Here is a 22,441-nt window from a genome sequence, read left to right on the forward strand (position 1 = left end):
GCTGCAGAACCTTTTGTTTGTTTGTCCTCGGTGTGTAATGCAAAGGTGATAGAGTTCTTGTCTTTAATCTCTACACCCAGGTGTCTGTTGGGGGAGCGGTTAGGAATGTATGACTCCCTTTATTGTAGGGGTAAGGCCATAGAGCTCACAAGCAGATGGTATTGTCCCTCAACCATGAGGAGACAATGGATTTTAGATGAGCTCTTTTGCTTCCATCAATTGGCAATACCGTTGGTCCATAAAGGATAACTTCTTGTACAATAGGACACTTCAGTCTGGGAGAGCTCTTTTCATGTTGGGCAGGTACCTTAAAAAAAAGAAAAGATTAGAAAAACATGTCTGATTTCTTTCAGAAAATGTGTCACACCTGTTCATGTATTTTTTTTCTGGAATTTCAGATTCGCCATTGTACTGAATAAAACTGAACTGACATAACACACACAACTTTAACTGAAACACATTTACAGGGAGGAATGAGCCAAAACACGGTGCAGCCACGGGAAACATTTGGTGGAGATGATTACTCCTATTTGGGATCTAAAGGTTATACAATTCAAGGGTTCACTTACTTTTTCTCCCTGTACTGTGAATGTTAACTCACCATACTCAATAAAAGACATGAACGTTTGTGTTTTAGTAGACGGTGTTTGTCTATAATTCCGACTTAGATAACACTTAGACCACACTATCATAGTAATTAGTGCTGATATCCAAGTTAGTGATGAGGGGAAGGGGTTATATTCGAATTCACAAAATTTCACAAATATTTTGTAGAATATTCATCATATATTCGCCAATTTGAGATTATTTTATTGAATGCAAAAAATTGGCAATGTAAAAATCGCGAAATGCAAATTGGTAACGCAAAATACAGGCGTGGGTCACTTTGGCTACATTTTTCAAGCTGCTAGAAGCTTCATGAGTTTCTGCTGAGACTGGAGAAAATAGATGGCACGGCAGGACATTAAAATAGCTTTATATGGAGATAGAGTCAAATGCTCCAATATATTGGCGATTGCACTAATCGGCAGTGATTCGAATATTTTTTCGCACTATGTGCAACTTCACATTTTAGCAGGTCTGACTACAGATTACCGATTGGTGCACTAAGTATTGCTGTGAACTTGACGTTGCTTCCTTCTCATTGGCCCCCAAGCAAGAAGCAGAGAGGAATAGTGTTCAGATGGAGAAAAAATGCCGAATAGTCGATATAACGAATACATAGCACTATATTCTAAATATTCGCGAATTCTCGAAGTGGCGATATTCGCGATAAAAATTTGCTATTAAAATATTTATGCTCAGCACTAATCAAAGTAATTCCAAAGGGTTCACTTACTTTTTATTGCAACTCTATATAGTGGTGAAAGCTCTGTTTTTGTGATACACATGAATTTAAAGGAACTCTCTGGTTCAAGTTAAAAGTCCACTCCAACTAGGGAACAAACAGAATACTTACCTTGTGGCCTCCTTTTCATCTTTTCAGCCACAGGTCCACCAAACACTGGGCTGCTCTTCTGCCATCTAACACCGCTTCTCAGACCGCCTGAAGCAAAATGTGCATTTGGTAGTCCAAAACACTTCCTGTTGCCCTTGGATTGGCCAGCATTGCTCAGGTGAACATTGCTGACCAATCCCAAGGGCAGGGCTTGACAAGTGGGAGGCATCTTGGGCTACTAATGAACAGTGTGGAGCAGATAGTCTGAGAAGTGGTGCAGCCATCTTGGATGGCAGAAGAGGAACCTGAGAATTAGCCGATCTGAAATTAAAACAATGAAAAGGAGGTCTCCGGGTTAGTTATTTTCATTCCCCAGTTAATGTGATTTTTTTTTTCTTTTTGAACCAGAGGCTCTAGCTGCCACCAGTGAGAGCATCAGAGATACACTGAACTTAAGGGGTAATTCACAAATTAATATCCTCAGGATAGGTCATCAATATCAGATCTGCGGGGGTCTTAGAATTTAGGGGTGTCACAGCACTCATCCACCAGGTGCTCGTCTTTTCTCGACCCTTTCTCCACCCCAGGGGCAATTTCTTCGAGACACACAATATAGACAGCACTCCAGTGTTCTGTGTTGTAGTGAAGATTTTATTCAGCCAGACATGGTTGGGCACATCAGTACAGTTATGGATGCAACGTTTCGGGCTTATTTGAAGCCCTTGATCAAGAAACTTATGTACCACACATGTGGACGCCACTAAAAGTAGAGAAACATTATAGAAGTAAACACCTCAATAAGTTCAACTTTACAATAAGAATTCAGCAGATCACCAAAACTGTTCTTGAGCATTTGGCTCCCAGGTATTTGCCTTTCCAAACAGACACAACCGGCTGACTTGCTTGATGGTGATGTTACGTGTAAACTGGTCGTAACATGACCAGAGATGAGTCACTATGTTCTCCTGAAGGCATCCGAGGACCTTCAGCTGCATTTTATCTACGCTGCAGGAAATTTCAGGCTGGTGAATTAATAACGAACTTCATATATGTAAATAGCGCTCTGTGGGGTCACAGCATGTTCTTGCTTCATGAATCTTCTTTGACTGGTGGATATCTGTGTCATTGTCTTCTGCTTTTTGCAAAGGAGACTAAACCAAACACAATGATAGTGATGACGAGGATGATGGCCAGGCAGATACCAATCACTGCCCCAATAAGCGGATTAGAAGGAGATCTGTTTAGGTTTTCAAAATCTCTTGTCGCTGAATACAGAAAGCACAGAAAGTTTAAAAACTGTGTCAGAATCCACACCATATACATTGGATCATTATGATTATAGCAATATCAGTTTTATAATTGTTTATGTTTTCATATTTTTTCACAAAAAAAAACATTTTTTTATTAAAATCATATCTTGTGTGTCATCATATTCTGACAGCTGACGGTGTATGGTTCACTCCAAATTGTTATTTATAATATGATGTCATTGTCTATGCTGCTAAATCCATATTACAGGCTGGTAACATACTTTCACCACTAGAGGTCACATAACACCATATAAATAGTGCAGCCAGAGGTAGTTAGTGGAGAGATTAAGAGTTGGGAGTTAGGAGGAAGGAGAGGAGACAGACTTGTCTCTGTTCTCCTGGGCCTAGCCCAGGGAACCATTTTACCTCAACCTTTGAGTCCAACATTAGGACTATCTGATCCTATACTATAGACTACCCTTCCGGGGTATAAAGTGAGCTTTCACTTTGAGGAGTGCAACCTTTTCAAATAATAAAGCAGAGAGTTTGCCTGCCATAAGGGAGATCGCCCTTGGGTTGCTGAATTATGGAAGCATTGAATATTGCTGAATTGCAGAACAGAATTTACAGAGGATCCAAACTACATTTAAAGGCTAAGTAACCAGAGCAAGATCAGGAACCAAGTACAAGTAAGAACATCACCCCTACTAAAGTGAGCTGGAGCTAACCTATATACTTCACTTCAAGGAGCCTGCTAATTTGGATTTGCAGCTTTACCATTATTGCCATCTGTATGCGAGACAAAGTGATGATATTGGATGTCTTACTACATCTGACAAGTAAAGTTCCTGTTTGGTTTAACTACTGCCTCTCTCATCATTCCAATCCATCTCCTCATTGCACTTAACGGCTGGCGTCACGAACCAGGGGCCCAGCCACCACAAGCACCCTAAATACCACCACCATCAACCACTTCAGCTTCCATCGGGCTGGTGTTCCCTGTAACAGAGAGTGCCCCGGAGGATTTGGTGCTGTCTTCCCATCCACTGCACGGCCGTCTCAGGGAGCAACTGAACTGTGAGAACTACTACACCCACCACCCATTCGGAACATCACCACCGTCACACTCACATAACACACCCCTGTGGCCTGGCACGTTGCATGTGGGAGCGTAGGCTATACTGTAGATTTTATTGGTACCATGTTAGGTACATAAGACTTTTGATCACTTTTTTATTCCATTGATTTGGGCAATAGGAATAAAAAAAATACTGCCATTTAATAATTTTTTTTAATGACGTTCATCATACAGCATAAATAATATCTTATCCTTATTAGGATGCATTCACACGACGGTATGAAAGGATCCGCATCCGTTCCGCAATTTTGCGGAACGGGTGCGGACATATTAATTTCAATGGGGCCGCAAAAGATGCAGATAGCACACCGTGTGCTGTCCGCATCCGTTGTTCCGTTCCGTGGCCCTGCAAAAAAGATAGAGCATGTCCTAGTTGCGAACAAGCTTAGGCATTCTCTATATAGCGCTGGCCATGTGCGGTCCGCAAATTGCGGAACACACACTTTCGGTATCCGTGTTTTGCGGACCGCAAAACACTTACAGTCGTGTGAATGCACCCTTAATTTTCTGTGGATCAGTGCAACACTAAATTTATATATATTTTTTTATGTTTTACTACTTGTAAACAAAAAGATCACTTAAAAAATAAAATATATTTTGTGTCGCCATGATCCAAGAGCCATAACTTTTTTTTAATTTTCTCTCGATGGAGCTGGGTGCAGCTTGTTTTTTTGTGGCGCAAGCTGTAGATTTTAATCGGTATATGCATATATATTTTTTGGAGGCAGAATTAAAGAAAACCTGAGGATTCAATGACTCTAAATAAATGTAGATCATGGAAAGGGGCTAAGGTCATTATAAATCAATCAGCATACCGATTACCCGTCGCTCAATCCATTGAACAGAAATTGACAATTGGCAAACAAAAAATCACTCTCACAAAGAAACAGCCACAGTTTCTAGGCCAATGTCCATGAAAGTTGACAACAGTGTTGTGAAGAAACACCATCAAGACAACACCATGAATTGGAAGCTGAAACGTCACGACCTCATGAAAACTAAAAGGTGGGATGGAGATGAATAAAACACGACTATGCTGCATTGTCCCTGAAGACTAATGAGCTGAGCACTTGCCGATTTTATTTCTTGTGATTTTTATTGATTACTCTTAGCTGACCTTCAGCTCTTCAGGTGGCCAAACACATTAGAAAGAAGAACCATGGTTCTCTTGAATGGGGTCCGTGATCTGCATCCGAGGGCCCGCACCGCAAGGGAAAGTAGTGCATGCACTACTTTTTTGCAGTGCAGAGGTACTTACAGAAAACCAACGGAAGCACTCCATAGTGCTTCCATGGGGGTCTGTGCCTCTGTTCTGCATCGCACCTTCCGGATTGCAAACCCATTCAAGTGGGTCTGCATCCGTGATGCGGTGCACAAACGGACGGTGTCTGTATATTGCGGACCCGCTGTTTGTTGGCCACAATACGGGCACCGGCCAACAACGGCCAGGTGCATGAGGCCTAAATGAAAGATCTTTAGTTTGACTATTGGATAAAAATTTCATTCATGGCCAACTTCTTTTCAGATGATGGCAGTCTGTCATCCATTGGCTAAAATGATCATTCTTTGTCAAAATGTATCCAACGAATAATTGTTTTGGTGACAATTATCCTTTTTGATCAACTTAAGATTGTGTATGGGTACCTGTATGACCTTTTATGGACCATGACCTACAAACTATGGCAGAATTTATATTTGAGTTTTTTTTATTAGTATGTTTTATTTTATTTTTTTGACAGATTCTAATCTGTGGAGTGAGCACTGGATAATCAATATTATAACTTGAAGATCATATTCTAATTTTGGTATGTAACAGCCGTTCATTCCACTTACTCCAATCCTGTGTGAAATTCAGCAGCATACTACTGTGGTTGACCTTGCAGGTATAAACATCATCAGCCAGAGACGTGACATTGAAAGATAAGGAGGTCAGATATGTCATGTCAGGAAGTGGCAGGGTCAACCTTTCCATCATCTTCTCCGATATGTGGTGTCCATTCTTGTACCACATTATGAAGATGTCCTTGGGGTAATGTCCATATGCTCGGCAGTAGAGCCTTCCTCCAGCATTGCCTACAGGAATGTGCGTCACTTTCACAACTGGAACTTCTATTAGGAGGAAAGACAAGAGTAAGGCTACATGTACACGACCGATTGTGTTTTGCGGTCCGCAAAAAAAAGGATGACGTTTCGTATGGCATCCGTTTTTTTTGCGGATCCATTGTAATAATACCTATCCTTGTCCGCAAACTAGAAAATCGGACATGCACTATTTTTTGGGCGGTGCAACGGAACGGACATACTGATGCGGACAGCACACAGTGTTTTTTGCAGACCCATTGAAATGAATGGGTCCACATCCTATCCGCAAAAAAAACGGAACAGACACGGAACCAAACAACATTCGTGTGCATGTAGCCTTAAAGACATGAATATGACATCATTTGTTAAAGGAAATGTATTGCAAGAAAATAATCTATTGTTATTTAGGTTTAATATATATTTTTTTAAATTGATAATCATTTTAAAATTTTCCACATTATTGTGTATATTGAAATCCTGAAATATTGCAGTTTTCACACTGGCCACATGTGTCATCAGTGGAGGGCAGTGGGGACATGTATTATAAAGAACACTAGAGATTGGTAAGGATCAGGGGGCAATTCAATCAATGACTATTAGACAGCTGTCCTGCAGGGATTGAAGATGGTGGAGATTTCTGTTACCTAGAAAGCTTGTCCATTAACTCACTATTTGACAATTTTGGATTTTCATGGGATTAAAACGATGTCTAAAATTTTTCATTACTCCTCCTTTGTGGCGGTTTGGGTAGCCCACTCTCTGGGGGCATCATGAAGTAGCAGCAAACGGGAACATTTCAGACTTGGGCTTTGTGCAACGTACATTTTATTAGTTGCAGCTCGATGTGAGAATTGTGAGCCAGTGTATTCATAGGATGCCGGCTCCTCCTGCCACTGACAGCCTGCTCCCTATCGTGGGTAGTAAGCAGCAGACTCCTAGGTCTCAGCTCTTGCATCACAATAACTGCATGATATTCACTTATTGCGTATAGGATCTGCTAATGTAAGATGCTGGGGTGGGGAATAAGGGTCAGGTAGTTGGATTTTGGCTGCCCAATCCTTTTTTGCTTGAGGAGATAAGCCGCTGCTAGAGGAGTCTGGAAGCAGTTTTTTCCCTATCTCACCAGTCGAGAAGAGCTGGCATGTGTATAGGGAAGGGAGGCGGTCGGGAGAGATATGTGTTGGCCAATTGAGCATTAGGTCGACAGCTATATAATGTGTAAGGCTGTCCGTACATCACTCATCTCCTCTGTGTCCACCAAACTGTATGAAGGTGGGACAGCATTCAACACGTATGGCACTTAAAAAGTACATGTAGCGAGTGGCCAGCCATAACATTCCCTGGGGATATCAACTGTTTGCTGGGGCTTTGAGAAGCTGGACCTACATAGCATTCACAGAGCTTCATTGAAACATGGGGTTATCCCCTTTACCCTTTCTGTAATATTTCTTGGCACCATGATCACGCAAGATACAAAATATTACTATTACTATAAGTTATAAGTTACATAGCTCATCTCATACAGTACTGACCTTTCCTATCGAGCGTGCATTTGCCCAGCTGAAGCAGTTCTTGTATGTGCGGAACACATTCACTCAATGAAATATTCTTTTCTTTTTCAGACATAGTTGTATTTCCATTCCAATCATCAACAAAATCTTCATACTCCGGCAGTTCTGCCATAAATTTTCCAGTCTCCCAGTTGAAAAACATAAGTGGTTTTCCATTAAAATGATATTTTTTTATGATATTAACTGTGCCATTATTAAAGAGGGCGCATCCGTCTAAATTCTGAAGAATGTGGTCTCCTTGAAACGGAAGAACAGAAACTCTGCATGAGTGGTAAATGATCGAATGTCCCTTACAGAAAACCATCACCCCTCGAGACATCTCTATTGCAGTAAATACTTGCATTCCCCATAACTATTTCTGGCCGTGGCAAACTGCAGCTCCCATTCCCCCAGCACGTCCACTATACTGTGTACGGAGCCGTCTGCTTCCAGCGCCATCCTCTGTATGGCTTCTGGTGTCTTTGGCTGCCACAAACAACTGGTCATGGAGGTGCCGGTCTATTATTGATGACCTATTCTGAGAATAGGTCATCAATATCTAAGTCCTGGAAAACCTACTTAAAAGGTCATAGTAAACACTAAAAAAAATGTAAGTGAAAAAATGTTTTTACTGTGCAAGTAATATAGCATAATACAAATGGTATACTTATATGGTATGATCACAATCGTACTGATCCACAGAATACCGTTATCAGGTTAGTTATACCATCAGGCTCGGACGGGCCCACAGGGGTACAGGTGGATCCCCCGGTGGGCCCCTGAGCAAGGTGGGCCCCTAGTCTCCCACCTCCTGCACAAGTGGCACATAACCCATTAGACTTACTGCACTACATACATATATTCAATGTACAGCACCTCAACCAGCCTATGTTCATATAAAAAACGTGTTCAATTATTTATTATATTTGAATGTATCCATTCGGTGGGACCCCAAAATAAATTTTACTGGTGGGCCCCAGGGACCCCAGTCCGACAATGAATACCACACAGTGAATGCTGTAAAAATAAATCCCCAAAAATTTTGAAATTTATGTTTTTTTAACCCCTACAAGTAAGTATCATACAGCTAAACTAAAGAAAAAAATAAAGTTATGACTGCTGGAACACAATGGGGAAAAATGTTACTGGTTTTTAAAGAGCATCTGCCAGAAGCATCAACCCTATTAAATGATACATGCTGCTTGGTAGGGTCGATACTGCTAATTAATATGATTCCTGTCTTGTGAAAACCATTTGCCATGTTCCCATGTAATAAAACAAACTGTTATTTCTTCATGCAAATGAGGGCTTCCCCCTCGGTGCGCCGAACTCTTCAATTGCATAAAAAAAAAAAAGGGATTTTTTTCTTAGGAATACAGCGACTGAGTCTTCAATCAGCAGGACCCATCCTACCAGGCAATATGCCTGCTTGAAAGAATAAAATTTGTTGCATCTCTAAGGGGTGAAGAATACACTAAAGTCCCTTGAGTTGTATACTGTATACGTTTTTAGTCATTAATTGAATGTGACTATTAGGGGGTTAAACAATAGGAATGTATTGGTGCTTCATGAATTGAGGAACCCTGTTTCATTGTGCAGGAGCTTCCAGCAGCCTAGGACCCCAGTTGAAGATTTCTAAGACTTTTTGGAGCTTTTGAGTTGACTGGATATGCCAGTATTTTATTTCACTCCAACATTCCTGTAAGCTATCTATCCAGACTGTAGAAGTAGATCTGTTTGACTATATTGATCTCTTCACTTCCAAATATGAATTGTGTTACTTACCCTCTGAGTAACTTAGAAAGTCCATGATGCTATATAACGTGAAATTCATTAGCCGATAAAACCTTTGTTCATTAATACTGGCGGTCAGTAGAGTTCTATTAGCACCCTTAAACCATGGAACTTTACGTTCTACCACTCCCTCGTCGATGTCAAACCGGAATAGCGTGATATCATCAATCGTCCTCGTTGAGTAGTATGAGGGAAGACCGAATGATACATTGTAGGTTAGAGTTGTGTAGAAGTAATGAGAGTGGTTGCCTGGGTAAGAGAGAGAATATCCAGAGGTTGTAGTTATACAAACATTAGATCCACACTCAGATCAATTTACATATTAGAAACGTGAGCCCTTCTGACATTCATTATGTCCAAGTATTCTCTTCAGATTGGTCACAAATTGGATTAACTGGCAGTGAGGGGTTGAAGGATGTAGTCCACTCTTTCTTAGGCTTACCATACACATTAGATAGCTGTAGGCCAAATGATAGCTTGTGCAGTACCCCAGAAGACTACTGCAAGGGGTTAATTATTGACAAAAGGATTAACTTAATTTTGCCAAGTTAAAAGTTGTGATTTATTGTTGGAGCACTTATCTTTCTTTGCACTGTGTATCCTAAATAGTAATGTATGGGCAAAATATAGGGTTAACATTGGCAGACTGGTTAGGTTACCAGGGTAATGGACTTATTCCATCCCATGGTTAGTTAGTTGATGAGTCTGGTCTCAGCATAGCTGAAGGAAGAACGTATGTGTACAAGTTCCTGCTGACCAGGCTCAGGTCCAGAGAACCTATGTCTCTGCCAAAGAAGCTTCCCTACTACCAGAGTACTCCTGACAGAAGAAGGTAAGCCAGCTTAGAGGGTCCAGAACCATCCAGTCTGTTCAGGATTCTGACAACAAGGTATTCGCTCATTTATGGCATTAAAAACTTTGCTACTCTGGAAAGGATTTTGGCACCTACTACACTTTAAGACAGACTGGCCATCCATATCTAAAATCTGCACCCGTCAGCCTGGGAACTGCAACTACCAACATTCAGTGATGACCAGTTTGCATTGTTCGCCCGCGAACATATGCGGGCTGCCATCTTTTTTCACAAGTCGGGCGAGGCACAGGTAAGCCCTTACCTGTGGCTGTGCGCGAGCCGGTCTGAAAACAAGTGCGGTCAGCGGGAGCAGGCAGTTCTGAGAACAGCCACGGGGGCCTTCATCGGGCTGTTCTCGGAACTGCCTGCTCCCGGTGACCACATTTGTTTTCAGACCGGCTCGTGGCACAGGCACAGGTAAGGGCTTACCTGTGCTTTGCCGGACTTGTGAAAAAAGATGGCAGCCCGCATATGTTTGCGGGGGCGAACAATGCAAACTGGTCATCACTGCCAACATTGTTCCTGCGCATACACAGCTTCTGGGTAAAGTAACTGTGAGATACTTTGGAACTGTGCCTTTGATGTTATATGTACTACTATTCCTATCATCAATCTAGTAAAGAAAGACTTTATTAATTGAAAACAATGGGCCTGGTTATTGACTCCACCATCCATCTCCAGGCCTTGCATCTGATCTCCTGCCTTGCACCCAGGCAACTGTTTACCATCAAGGGCATCCTAACTACCATCATACAGGAACCCCAGCACAAGGGTGTGCCACAAACGAAGAAACGGTGCACCCTTCAGTCACTGTATGGCCCTGGAGAGCACCAGGGAAGAGCTAGCCACTGTGTACTGTCCTACCATTATTGCCATTACCACTCCTCCTATCCTTGCTTCCCCTCTGGGTCACTGCACTATCTCTCCTAAACCAACCATACATATTTGCTCTTAGTGAGGCCAAGCATTCATATCTTCTGAATGGGGAGAAAGTCGCTGCCAGACTCTAGCTATGGGCAGGGGCAGATTGGCCACCAACTGGGACAAATCCGTTCCCCATGATGTCATGAGGACAGTTATCTTTCCCCATTCCCCTATACACATAAATGCTCAGTTCAGCCGGGCATCTAAGTGTGTGAAAGGTGCTGCCAGACACCTGTGGGTGGCTTATCTGCTGGGAAAACAAAATGTATTAAGTTCACCCAATCCTACTGTGTCACTGTCAGGAGCTCCCCATACATATTAGATTGTTGTCCAGTCCCCTCAAAAATGGCGAACTCAACTGACAATATGCAAATAACGAAGAAGCTGGGCGGCACAGCTTAAACCCCCTGGTCACTCCCTGTAGCACAGGTAACACAGATGCGGAGGCTCAAGTGTAACTTGACAAATTGCGTTCAGGTGGTGCAACGCCAAGAGCTTACAGTTAAAAGATTCCACAAGATAGGAGAAGGTAAAAAGGCGGCACTCACCCAGCAGTAGTAAATCCAAAGATCCTTTATTTCATCTGGGATACAGGTAACACTTGCCTGTCAGGTCAGCGGCTTGAAGAGGCGCATCTGTGTGCAAAACGGCCATTGCCGCTGTGTATGTAGGATTTGCTGTCTGCCCCTGACAGGCAAGTGTTACCTGTATCCCAGATGAAATAAAGGATCTTTGGATTTACTACTGCTTAGTAAGTGCCACTTTATTACCTTCTCCTATCTTGTGTCGCCTGACAATATACTAATGTGTAAGGGACCTTAAAGGGGGTGTCCTCCTTCACAGGGGCCCTTCGGCCATATCCCTCTGCAGGTTTGGTAATGTGGGTAGTTTGGCTGAATGGGCCCTCAAAGGTGGACAACCGGTAAGGTTCTGTCTCATTCTCTTAAAGGAAATTTCCATTGCATTAACCCCACCTACCACAAATGGGGCTAGGGCTGAGGGTTTACTGACCATATTATTAGCTGCCAGTTTAGACTGACCTACAATATGTGGCCACTTATAGATTTTTTTTTTCAGGGCCACTGTATCCAATCCATCTATTATCAGGGCTTAGATCTCGAAGAGCCAAAGGATCTTCAGTTGAGATCCAACAGATCGATCCTTATAACACCTGACTTCTGCTATCGGGGAGAGTCAGGAGGCCCCATGCACAATAGATGGTTGGCCGACCAGTCAGCAGGTTTGGGTAACATTTAGCTAATATATGTGGCTAGCTCTAGACAGGTAATGACCTGATTACTGCAGGAATTCCACTGAACGAGGCAGCGTTGCAATCCTGTACACAACATTGGTCAGGAGTGATGGGAGCTAATGAATATGTTCTCAATATCAGTAACATCCCTTTAAGTGTTTGCACTGGGCACTGATCTCACGTACTTAGGAAAAACACACTTTTCCTTCAATGCAAAGTGACAGAGTGAAGTGCATTGTAAGACGTTAGCGGCATGGCAGAACCTTTGTGACTCAAAGTGACAACTAAAATCATTTTAAATCCAGGTCTGAATGCGCCTGTAGAATATTATATGGTGTAACTACAGACTATTATATGCGTGTCAACCAGCAATTCTTTTGTAATAAGGAAGCTGGCATATTCTATATATGCTTTCCCTCTCTGCTGCCAGCTTTCAGTCCACACCCAGGTGTGTAAGGTCTATTAGATTTAAAGGACCAGTGCACAGAATGTCATGTCCTGTTGGTGACATCAAACAGTTGCATATCTTTTAATATCAAAAGAAACATAGAAAAAATTAGACTTTTCTTCTCGTGGGCGCTGCTTGCAGAACAAACTTTTGCATAATCTTGGTATTTGTGTAGACTAAAAACACATTTCGGGACTGGACAAGCACCAGGGGAGTAGCTATAGGGGAAGCAGGGGAAGCGGCTGCTTTGGGGCCCGACTTGGAGGAGGACTAAAATATATTATTATTATTGTCAGGGCCCCCTAAACAGTATTATACAATGACATTATATACAGTGACACTGTAGGAAACGGACGGACTGGCTGCCGGGCCTCGTCTGAGAGCCCAATCTTGACTAGCCTCAGGAGTGGGGGTTGCACAGGAATCAGGAGTTGCAAAGAAGTTGCTGGAGCAGGGGCTTATTCAAACATTTGATGTGGGGTCCGATCATTTCTAGTTACTCCACTGACCAGCGCCTACCTCAGGCATCACACAATAATTGCTTTTTTATGTTCTTCTGACAGATCAGAAGAACTGAAAACTAAACAGCGATGCAAACTTTCACATGATCTGCATTTGGTCAGTATTCTGCTTCAGTATTTGTAAGCTGAAACCTACAGAGAAAAGATATATTGAAAAGATTTGCACCCCTTCAGTGTTCTGGACTCACTCCTGATTTTGGCTTACAAATAATGGTGCAAAATACCGATCAAGTACTGACCACGTGAAAGTGGATATTCCAATTGTGTGAAGTTATTCCCTATACATAGGTTAGAGATAAGTGGGACCCCAACCAATCATGAGAAAGAGGACTCCGCACCCTGAAGAGCCCCCGAAATTAATAGAGCGGCTGGTTGGGCACATGCGCTGCCACTCCATTCATTTCTATTGGAGTTCTGGAGATAGCGGAGCTCTGTACTCAGCTATCTCAGGGACTCCCATAGAAATGAATGGTGGGGCTGCACACGTGCCTGACTGGCTGCTCTGTTCATTTTGGGGTGTTCCATTAGCTCCTCGTTATCATCGGTGGGGTTCCCAGTGGTAAGACCCCAATCTAACAGCAATCCGCTATCCTGTGAATTGGGGATAACTTCACACAACCAGAATACCCCTTAAAGCATGCTTCAAGTGATCTACTTTTACTACCTATAATATGCACCTCAGCATGTAAATTCAAGTTTGCAATATAGAATTAAAAGTGAATGCCCTTGGCTGTTTGGCAGCACCATGGATTAATTCTAATATGGGACAGAGAAGAAGACTTTCATTACTGCAGCTCTACAGTTGCTCTTTGCTCAGGGATAGATAGATAAATTAATAGTGTGTGAGAAATTGGAGGATCATTAGGGGATTTAAGTAAAACAACTGCCATATTCTAACGGGGAGTTACAAGCTGTTTGTATATGTAGAGAGAACTTGCCAGCTAATCAAGTCCTTTGATCACAGCAGCATCAGCACTGATTCAAACAAGCAGCTTTTGCAGTGTGAGGGTAGGCAGGAGGTGTGGTGTGGGCTGGTAGGCTTAGAGAGATAGTGTATATCTGTATAATGGCACATAACAATAAGAACTACCTGTTGAGGAATTAAGATAATTGAGTTCGGAAGTACAGACGTCTAATGTAACATGTTTTCAAAAGTACATGAGAATCTAACAGCATTGTCATTTTTTATTTACTAGAGCTACTATTTAAGAGTCCGTATACCAGTTTCTAAATAAAATCTTATAGCGACCCAGATTGTCCACTATTCTGCCTGTGAAAATAAGTAAATCAAAGAATTTGTAAAGACACTCGGAGTCTCATCTATCACCCAGGATACATTACCTGAGAAGGCAAAACGAGCAGATAACAGGAGGAGAAGAACTTGAAGCAACGCACATCTTGTCATCTTAGTAAATAATCCCTTTGTCTTCGCCTTCTGTGATATAAATTAAGACTGGAGGTGTGCACAGCTTAAATGCTCACCACACTTTTTTATAGAACCATCTAGGTGTGTCTCCGGCTGGCACATAAAAAAGTCCCTTGTTAAAATAATATCTATATAACTCCCACAGGATCAGATAAACCGGTATTTTCTACAATGCTCCTAATTATATGTAATTGGTAATTGGTCCTTTGGTGAGGGCAGTTCCTGTAGAACATGGATGTCAAACTCATGGCCCTCCAGCTGTTGCAAAACTACAACTCCCAGCATTCCTTGATAGCTGTAGGATGCCCAGGCATGATGGGAGTTGTAGTTTTGCAACAGCTGGAGGGCCACGAGTTTGACATCCCTGCTGTAGAATGTAGGGGGTGAAAAACAAATTGTAGTGGATGAAGGGAAGAGTTAGCAGAGAGATAGCAGAAGAGGCGAGAGTAGACCAGACGCTCCAGGAGTTTAGAGATGAAGGGAAGATTACAGACAGTAGTTAGTTGTAGTTCGTTGTGCAGGATGGGTCAAGAGAAGGTTTTATTTAATAATGGGATTATGACAGAATGTTTAAAAGAAGAGGTGAAGATACGTACCAGAAGAGAGAGACAGGCTGAAGATTTTAGTTAGATAAGTAATGATATCAAGGGAGAGAAACTGGAGGAGGCGTGAGGGAATCGACTCTGTAGTGCATAAAGGTTGGGAGCTGATTTCCTGCCAGATATCTTCAATTTTGTTTTTCTCTTTGAAGTAGGTGGCTAGATCTTCAGCACCTGTACCAGGTGCCTGCAATTTTGAACTGAGGAAGGAGTGAAAAGTGCCAAAGAGTTTTTTGGATTATTGGATAGTGAGGAAGTCAGGTTTGTGAGGAGAAATTTGTAATGGAAGAAATCTTGTGGCGTGCAAATTTTTCTCCATAAGCTTTCACCACTTCTGGGACATCATTGGAGGAAGTGAGTTTCAGGTGTAAGCCAGGGTTGCCTTTCTGTAGAGGTTCTGAGTGTAGGGGCGCTACGCAATGACACCGCTGTCTCCTTCATAACTGCAATAAACTTTAGAAAATGGCTGCTGGGGAGGTTCTTATATAGTAAGGGGTAGGCAACTTTTCTATTGGTTACTAGGGATGTTGCTAAGCTGTGACAAAGCCTTCTCATTGGCCCACAAGCTAGAAGAAGGGAGGGATGATCACCCGATGTGTACAGTGTTAAAAAAAAACAAGAAAAGAACTAATATTTAGCACTATATTCTAAATATTTGCGTATTCTCGAGTGCCGATATTCGTGATACAAATTCACTTTTTAAATATTCGCGCTCAACACTAATAAGTAGGAGCATGCTGGGATGTATTAGGAGTTGTGATAGTGAAGAGCGGGAGAGGAGAGTAAAGTTGGAAATGAAGCAGAGCCAGTAAATGACCAGGTCAAGTGCGTTAACCTCTTTTTGTGTCTGAGAGTTGGAAAGTTGTGAAAGTCCAAGAGAGGAGTTTGGAGATTGAACCTGGTAGGCAGACGGGGAGATAGGGCTGCCAATGGGGATGTTAAAGTCACCCAAAATGAAAGTTGATAGTTTTGAAAACAAGAAGTGTGGCAGCCAGGGTAGGTGAGCCAGCCTCCGGCAGAGGCTTTGTACCCACACATGTTTTATCACTGTGAATATTCAATAAAGAATACATAGATTTTCCGACCTGTGCTGGATTCCTTTACCAGCTTTGAGCGGTCTTGAATCAGACCTATCCAGGCACGGCTTGTATCTTAACTCAGGTGAGCTGGAGCTCTTTACGTCAGACCAAATTGCTTCTATTTTTGTTGGCTATCAAAAGGCATCATACCTGCCAGGCTCTTATTTTTTTTCTTAATAAAAGCACTACCCGACCGCCTAACGCAGGATTGCGTCCTGCGGGCTGCCGGGTTATTCTTCGTTGACGCGCCGGCGCGTCATCTCGCGAGACGCGAGATTTCCTGTGAACGCACGCTCACAGGAGCACGTTCACAGGATCGGAACGTAAACTAGTTGATCTACAGCCTGCCAGCGGCGATCATTCGCTGGCAGGCTGTAGATGCGATTTTTTTTAACTCTTGAAAGGTATATCAGACGCTGTTTTGTTAACAGCGTCTGATATACCTGCTACCTGGTCCTCTGGTGGTCCCTTTTGCTTGGATCGACCACCAGAGGACACAGGCAGCTCTGTAATAAGTAGCACCAAGCACCACACTACACTACACCCCCCTGTCACTTATTAACCCCTTATTAACCCCTGATCACCCCCCTGTCATTGATCACCCCCCTGTAAGGCTCCATTCAGACGTCCGTATGTGTTTTGCAGATCCACGGATCCGCAAAACACGGACACCGCGGATCTGCAAAACACGGACACCGGCAATGTGCTTTCCGCATTTTGCGGATCCGCACATTGCCAGAACTATATAGAAAATGCCTTTTCTTGTCCGCAATTGCGGACAAGAATAGGACATGTTCTATAGGCTCTACAAAAAACGCAGTGTTCACCCGATCAAGCCTGATCTTGTGCGCACACTTGCGTTCAGTCCGCCCCACCGCAGTGACATAACTTTATTTTTTCTGATTACTGCAAAAACACCGTAAAATCGCTGCGCCGCTATAAAAATCACTTTTGAGGGGCATGGCGAGTTCATAGAAGATTTTTATTTTTTTGGCACAAGTTAGCGGAAATTTTTTTTTGTTTTGTTTTTGTTTTTTCTTACAAAGTCTCATATTCCACTAACTTGTGACAAAAAATAAAATCTCACATGAACTCACCATACCCCTCATGGAATCCAAATGCGTAAAAACCTTTAGACATTTATATTCCAGACTTCTTCTCACACTTTAGGGCCCCTAAAATGCCAGGGTAGTATAAATACCCCATAAGTGACCCCATTTTGGAAAGAAGACACCCCAAGGTAATCCGTGAGGGGCATGGCGAGTTCCTAGAATATTTTTTTTTTGGCACAAGTTAGCTGAAAATGTTTTTTGTTTTTTTTTCTCTTACAAAATCATTTTCCGCTAACTTGTGCCAAAAAATATATACTCTAGGAACTCGCCATACCCCTCACGGAATACCTTGGAGTGTCTTCTTTCCAAAATGGGGTCACATGTGGGGTATTTATACTGCCCTGGCATTTTAGGGGCCCTAAAGCGTGAGAAGAAGTCTGGAATCCAAATGCCTAAAAATGCCCTCCTAAAAGTTACTCATTGGAATTTGGGCCCCTTTGCGCACCTAGGCTGCTAAAAAGTGTCACACATGTGGTATCGCCGTACTCAGGAGAAGTAGGGCAATGTGTTTTGGGGTGTATTTTTACATATACCCATACTGTGTGTGAGAAATATCTCTGTATATGACAGCTTTTTAAAAAAGATTTATACAAAGTTGTCAATTTACAGAGATATTTCTCTCACCCAGCATGGGTATATGTAAAAATACACCCCAAAACACATTGCCCTACTTCTCCTGAGTACGGCAATACCACATGTGTGACACTTTTTTGTAGCCTAGGTGAGTAAAGGGGCCGAAAGTCCAACAAGTACCTTTAGGCTTTACAGGGTTGCTCACAATTTAGCCCCGCCCAAAATGGCAGAACAGTAAACACACCCCACAAATGACCCCATTTCGGAAAGTATACACCCCAAGGTATTCGCTGAGGGGCATATTGAGTCCATGAAAGATTGAACTTTTTGTCACAAGTTAGCGGAAAGGGAGACTTTGTGAGAAAAAATTAAATAGAAATCAATTTCCGCTAACTTGTGCCAAAAAAAAACAACTTCTATGAACTCGCCATGCCCCTCACAGAATACCTTGGGGTGTCTTCTTTCCAAAATGGGGTCACATGTGGGGTATTTATACTGCCCTGGCATTTTAGGGGCCCTGAGAAGAAGTCTGGAATCCAAATGCCTAAAAATGCCCTCCTGAAATGTACTCATTGGAATTTGGGCCCCTGTGCGCACCTAGGCTGCAAAAAACTGTCACACATGTGGTATCACTGTACTCAGGAGAAGTAGGGAAATGTGTTTTGGGGTGTATTTTTACATATACCCATGCTGGGTAAGAGAAATATCTCTGTAAAATGACAACTTTGTATAAAAAAAATGGGAAAAGTTGTCTTTTACAGAGATATTTCTCTCACCCAGCATGGGTATATGTAAAAATACACCCCAAAACACATTGCTCTACTTCTTCTGAGTACGGCGATACCACATGTGTGACACTTTTTTGCAGCCTAGGTGCACAAAGGGGCCCAAATTCAAAAAAGCACCTTTAGGATTTCACAGGGCATTTTTTACGCATTTGGATTCCAAACTACTTCTCACGCTTTAGGTCCTCTAAAATGCCAGGGCAGTATAAATACCCCACAAGTGACCCCATTTTGGAAAGAAGACACCCCAAGGTATTCCGTGAGGGGTATGGTGAGTTCATGTAAAATTTTATTTTTTGTCACAAGTTAGCGGAATATGAGACTTTGTAAGAAAAAAAATATATATAATCATTTTCTGCTAACTTGTGACAAAAAAATAAAAACTTCCATTAACTCACTATGCCCATCACCGAATACCTTAGGGTGTCTACTTTCCAAAATGGGGTCATTTGTGGGGTGTTTCTACTGTCTGGGCATTGTAAAATCTCAGGAAACATGACAGGTGCTCAGAAAGTCAAAGTGCGTAAATTCACAATTTTGCACCATAGTTTGTAAACGCTATAACTTTTACCCAAACCAATAAATATACACTTATTGCATTTTTTTTTTTTATCAAAGACATGTAGAACAATAAATTTAGAGAAAAATGTATATACAAATGTAGTTTTAATTGAAAAATTTTACAACAGAAAGTGAAAAATTTCTTTTTTTTGCAAAAATTTCTGTCAATTTTGATTAATATAAAAAAAAGTTAAAATGTCAGCAGCAATGAAATACCACCAATGAAAGGTCTATTAGTGAGAAGAAAAGGAAGTAAAATTCATTTGGGTGGTAAGTTGTATGACCGAGCAATAAACGGTGAAAGTAGTGTAGTGCAGAATTGTAAAAAGTGGTCTGGTCATTAAGGGGGTTTAAGCTAGGGGGGCTGAGTTGGCTAAACACCTGTATGGCACACGAGGAACGCCAACAAGCCCTCCTTTTTGGCAAAATACAACTCGAAAGGAGCCAAACGAGGCAAAGCTTGAGTTGGGTGTCACTAGCAGAGTAGATTGGCACCCCTTATGTGCAATACATGTGTTTTATATGTGCACATTGGAAGTAGAATAAAGTGTCTGTTTCACTATGAGCTTGAGATTCTTCACCATTGGAGGCCATACTTTTGTTTCCTTTACAGAGTGTGATTATGTTCAATTCTAGGAGCAGTGGAGTCTCCAATGTGTATGAGTGCACCTTGAAATTTAGTAAAGTATTCACAAATTATCAGTTACAGACTCTTCAATATCACGCATCATTGTTTTATTCACTTGACTACCAAAATAAATTATGCAATGTGGACAATAGGACTTTTTACTAGCATGTTTTTTTTACAGATTTTTTTCAAATTGCGGATCTGCAAAAAAAAGCGGATGACATCCGTATGACATCCGTTTTTTTTGCGGATCCATTGTAACAATGCCTAGAACGGACAAGAATAGGACATGTTCTATTTTTTTTGTAAGGCTACGGAATGGACATACTGATGCAAACTTATATTTTAATTTATTTTTGACACATAATATGTTCCCCAGGAGGTCATTAAAAGACCTCTGGAGGACACTGACTTTTTTTTCCCCTTTTACTACAGTAACTTAGGCATCCACAGGAGCCCCAGTTATAGGGGAAAACAGCCCCTGTGGGGGCATTACACACAGGCAGCGCTTAGATCCTGCAGCTCTGCTCCTGCTCCGAGACCGCCAGCAGTCACGTGACCGCTTGGACTAATAGGGGAAGCTGCTCGGCCACTTCCTGTGCACCCGCAGCGATCTGCTGACGGCACTGGAGAAGGCAAGAGCTGCAATAAACCACTCTTATCTTCTCCTCAGGGTCCCCACTTTGTCTCACAGACAGGACTTGGCCTGCTCCCGCTAGATTGCAGGAGCAGGAGCTTTAATCCCAGCGCTGTCTGACCATTTATATACGTGCTATCTGCACGGGGTATGTGCAGATAAGACATATATAGCCAATGGGCAGTCGGGAAGAGGTTAAATTCCTTTGACATTAGAGCTGCGCAGGACTAAGTATTGTTATTGTAGATTTGAAGACAAAACTTTGCACAGTATATAAAATGAGGGTCCTTTTACATGGACCAATGATCGGGCAGATTATTGGGGATGAGTATTTGTGTAATGATTTGTTCCTGATAACTGGCCTGTGTAATGGATATCGGCAATCACTCGATGAACGAATAAATGCTGCCGGTACCAAAAGTCGTTGTTCCTGTGCAGCAGATCGTCTGAGCAACAACCTGCTGCGCAGGAACAAGGATTTCCTATGGGACAAAACAATTTCTGTAGCGTTCACTTGTCCCCATACAGTTACCCTGGGTTCACACCTGAGCGTTTCTGAGCCGCGCATATTTGTCACGCGTTTTTATGCGGGTTTTTTTGCAATAGTAAACGCGTGTTTGACGCGCGTTTGTGTGATTGACTGCAGTGTTGTCCAATGAGTCTATGGCCAAAACGCGCGACAAACGCCCCAAAAAAGGCTCAAGAACTTGTTTATGCGTCGGGCGTTTTACAGCGCGTTCAAACGCGCTGTAAAATGCTCAAGTGTGAACCAGGGCCATAGGGAAGCATTGGTTTTCACGTGTTGAGCGTTTTACAGCGCGTTTGAACGCGCTGTAAAACGCTCAGGTGTGAACTTAGGGTTAAGGTGATTACTGCATGTAAATGCTGCCCTTATCTATGCTGAAGATCAGGAACAAAGCAGAATCTGCCTAATAATCGGTCCCTGAAAACGGACCCTAAGAGTGAGTCATCTGTCGACAGCTGTTTCTGGATCCCCATCAGTTATCAGCAGGATACTGGTTGATTGGGTGAGATGCCTGAACAGAAATTATTTCCAGTTTGATAGCATGTTTATAATCAGTGTATGGGGACAGCGAGAGGCTCAAACTTTGCACAGCATAATAATAATAATTATCCTTTTCATGGGACTCTTCTTCCATACAAATATTATATAGATGACTACTTTATATTATTGAAGGGGATAGAAGATAATTAATTTTTTTCTTGTATTCATTAATACAAATGCATAATCTCAAATTGATTTTATTGGTATTGAATTACATATCTTAGGTTACAGCTGATGTAGGAATAAGGGTACTTTCACTCTTGCGTTGTTTGATTCCGGCAGGCAGTTCCGGCCTGACTGTATGTGTCACTACCAGAGCTTTGAGACGTTCTCAAAGCTCTGTGTCTCCACCCCTGTGATGATGTCACTTAGGGTTGGAGGTTTTCTCACTGTTCTGTTTCTCCGCCCCTGTGATGAGGTCTTACTCTCAGCTGTCTCTCCTGCGTTTGATTTCTCTGCCTTTAAATCACCCCTCCTCCTATTGCAGGGCGTGGATTATATTTCTCCTTTCAGTTGTAGCTCTGCCTTGAGTATCTTCACTCCTTTAGCTACTAGTTCTCTGGACCTGTGTTCTGCTGATGCAAGCACTCCGGATATTGCCAGCGGTCCTTGGATCCGTCTTCTCTACGGCTGCAGCTCCATCAGCTAAGTGTGCAGACTTTGTTATGTACCTGGTGATTTCCTGACTGGATCTGAGGTGGCCCCGGTTCCCTCCTTATTCTGTG

The 22,441-nt window shown here is 42.3% G+C and overlaps 1 protein-coding gene across 2 annotated transcripts; it reads right to left on the reverse strand.

Annotated features, from left to right (window-relative positions):
- Positions 1 to 2,074: 2,074 nt before the first annotated feature.
- LOC122946701 (major histocompatibility complex class I-related gene protein-like) lies at positions 2,075 to 14,769 on the reverse strand. 2 transcript variants are annotated; one of them, XM_044306480.1, is made up of 5 exons: positions 14,592 to 14,769; positions 9,244 to 9,501; positions 7,441 to 7,716; positions 5,660 to 5,932; positions 2,075 to 2,703 (listed from the first exon to the last, which is right to left on the reverse strand). In XM_044306480.1, exons 1-5 carry the CDS (start codon positions 14,653 to 14,655, stop codon positions 2,561 to 2,563), a joined length of 1,014 nt encoding a protein of 337 aa, XP_044162415.1. In that variant the 5' UTR covers positions 14,656 to 14,769; the 3' UTR covers positions 2,075 to 2,560. The 2 variants fall into 2 exon arrangements, with proteins under 2 accessions (XP_044162415.1, XP_044162414.1); XM_044306479.1 differs by having other exon boundaries at positions 5,660 to 5,935.
- Between the last annotated feature and the right edge of the window lie 7,672 nt (positions 14,770 to 22,441).

Source organism: Bufo gargarizans, chromosome 9 (assembly GCF_014858855.1).
Source record: "Bufo gargarizans isolate SCDJY-AF-19 chromosome 9, ASM1485885v1, whole genome shotgun sequence".
NCBI lineage: Eukaryota > Metazoa > Chordata > Amphibia > Anura > Bufonidae > Bufo > Bufo gargarizans.

Excerpts from the sequence above, each read along its gene's own strand:
- LOC122946701 (XM_044306479.1), bottom strand. The coding sequence starts at position 14,655 with ATGACAAGATGTGCGTTGCTTCAAGTTCTTCTCCTCCTGTTATCTGCT. Across the intron at positions 7,717-9,243 it reads CTTTCTAAGTTACTCAGAGG|GAGACCACATTCTTCAGAAT; the intron begins GTAAGTAACACA and ends TTCCGTTTCAAG. Across the intron at positions 2,704-5,659 it reads GAATTTCACACAGGATTGGA|CGACAAGAGATTTTGAAAAC; the intron begins GTAAGTGGAATG and ends TTCTGTATTCAG.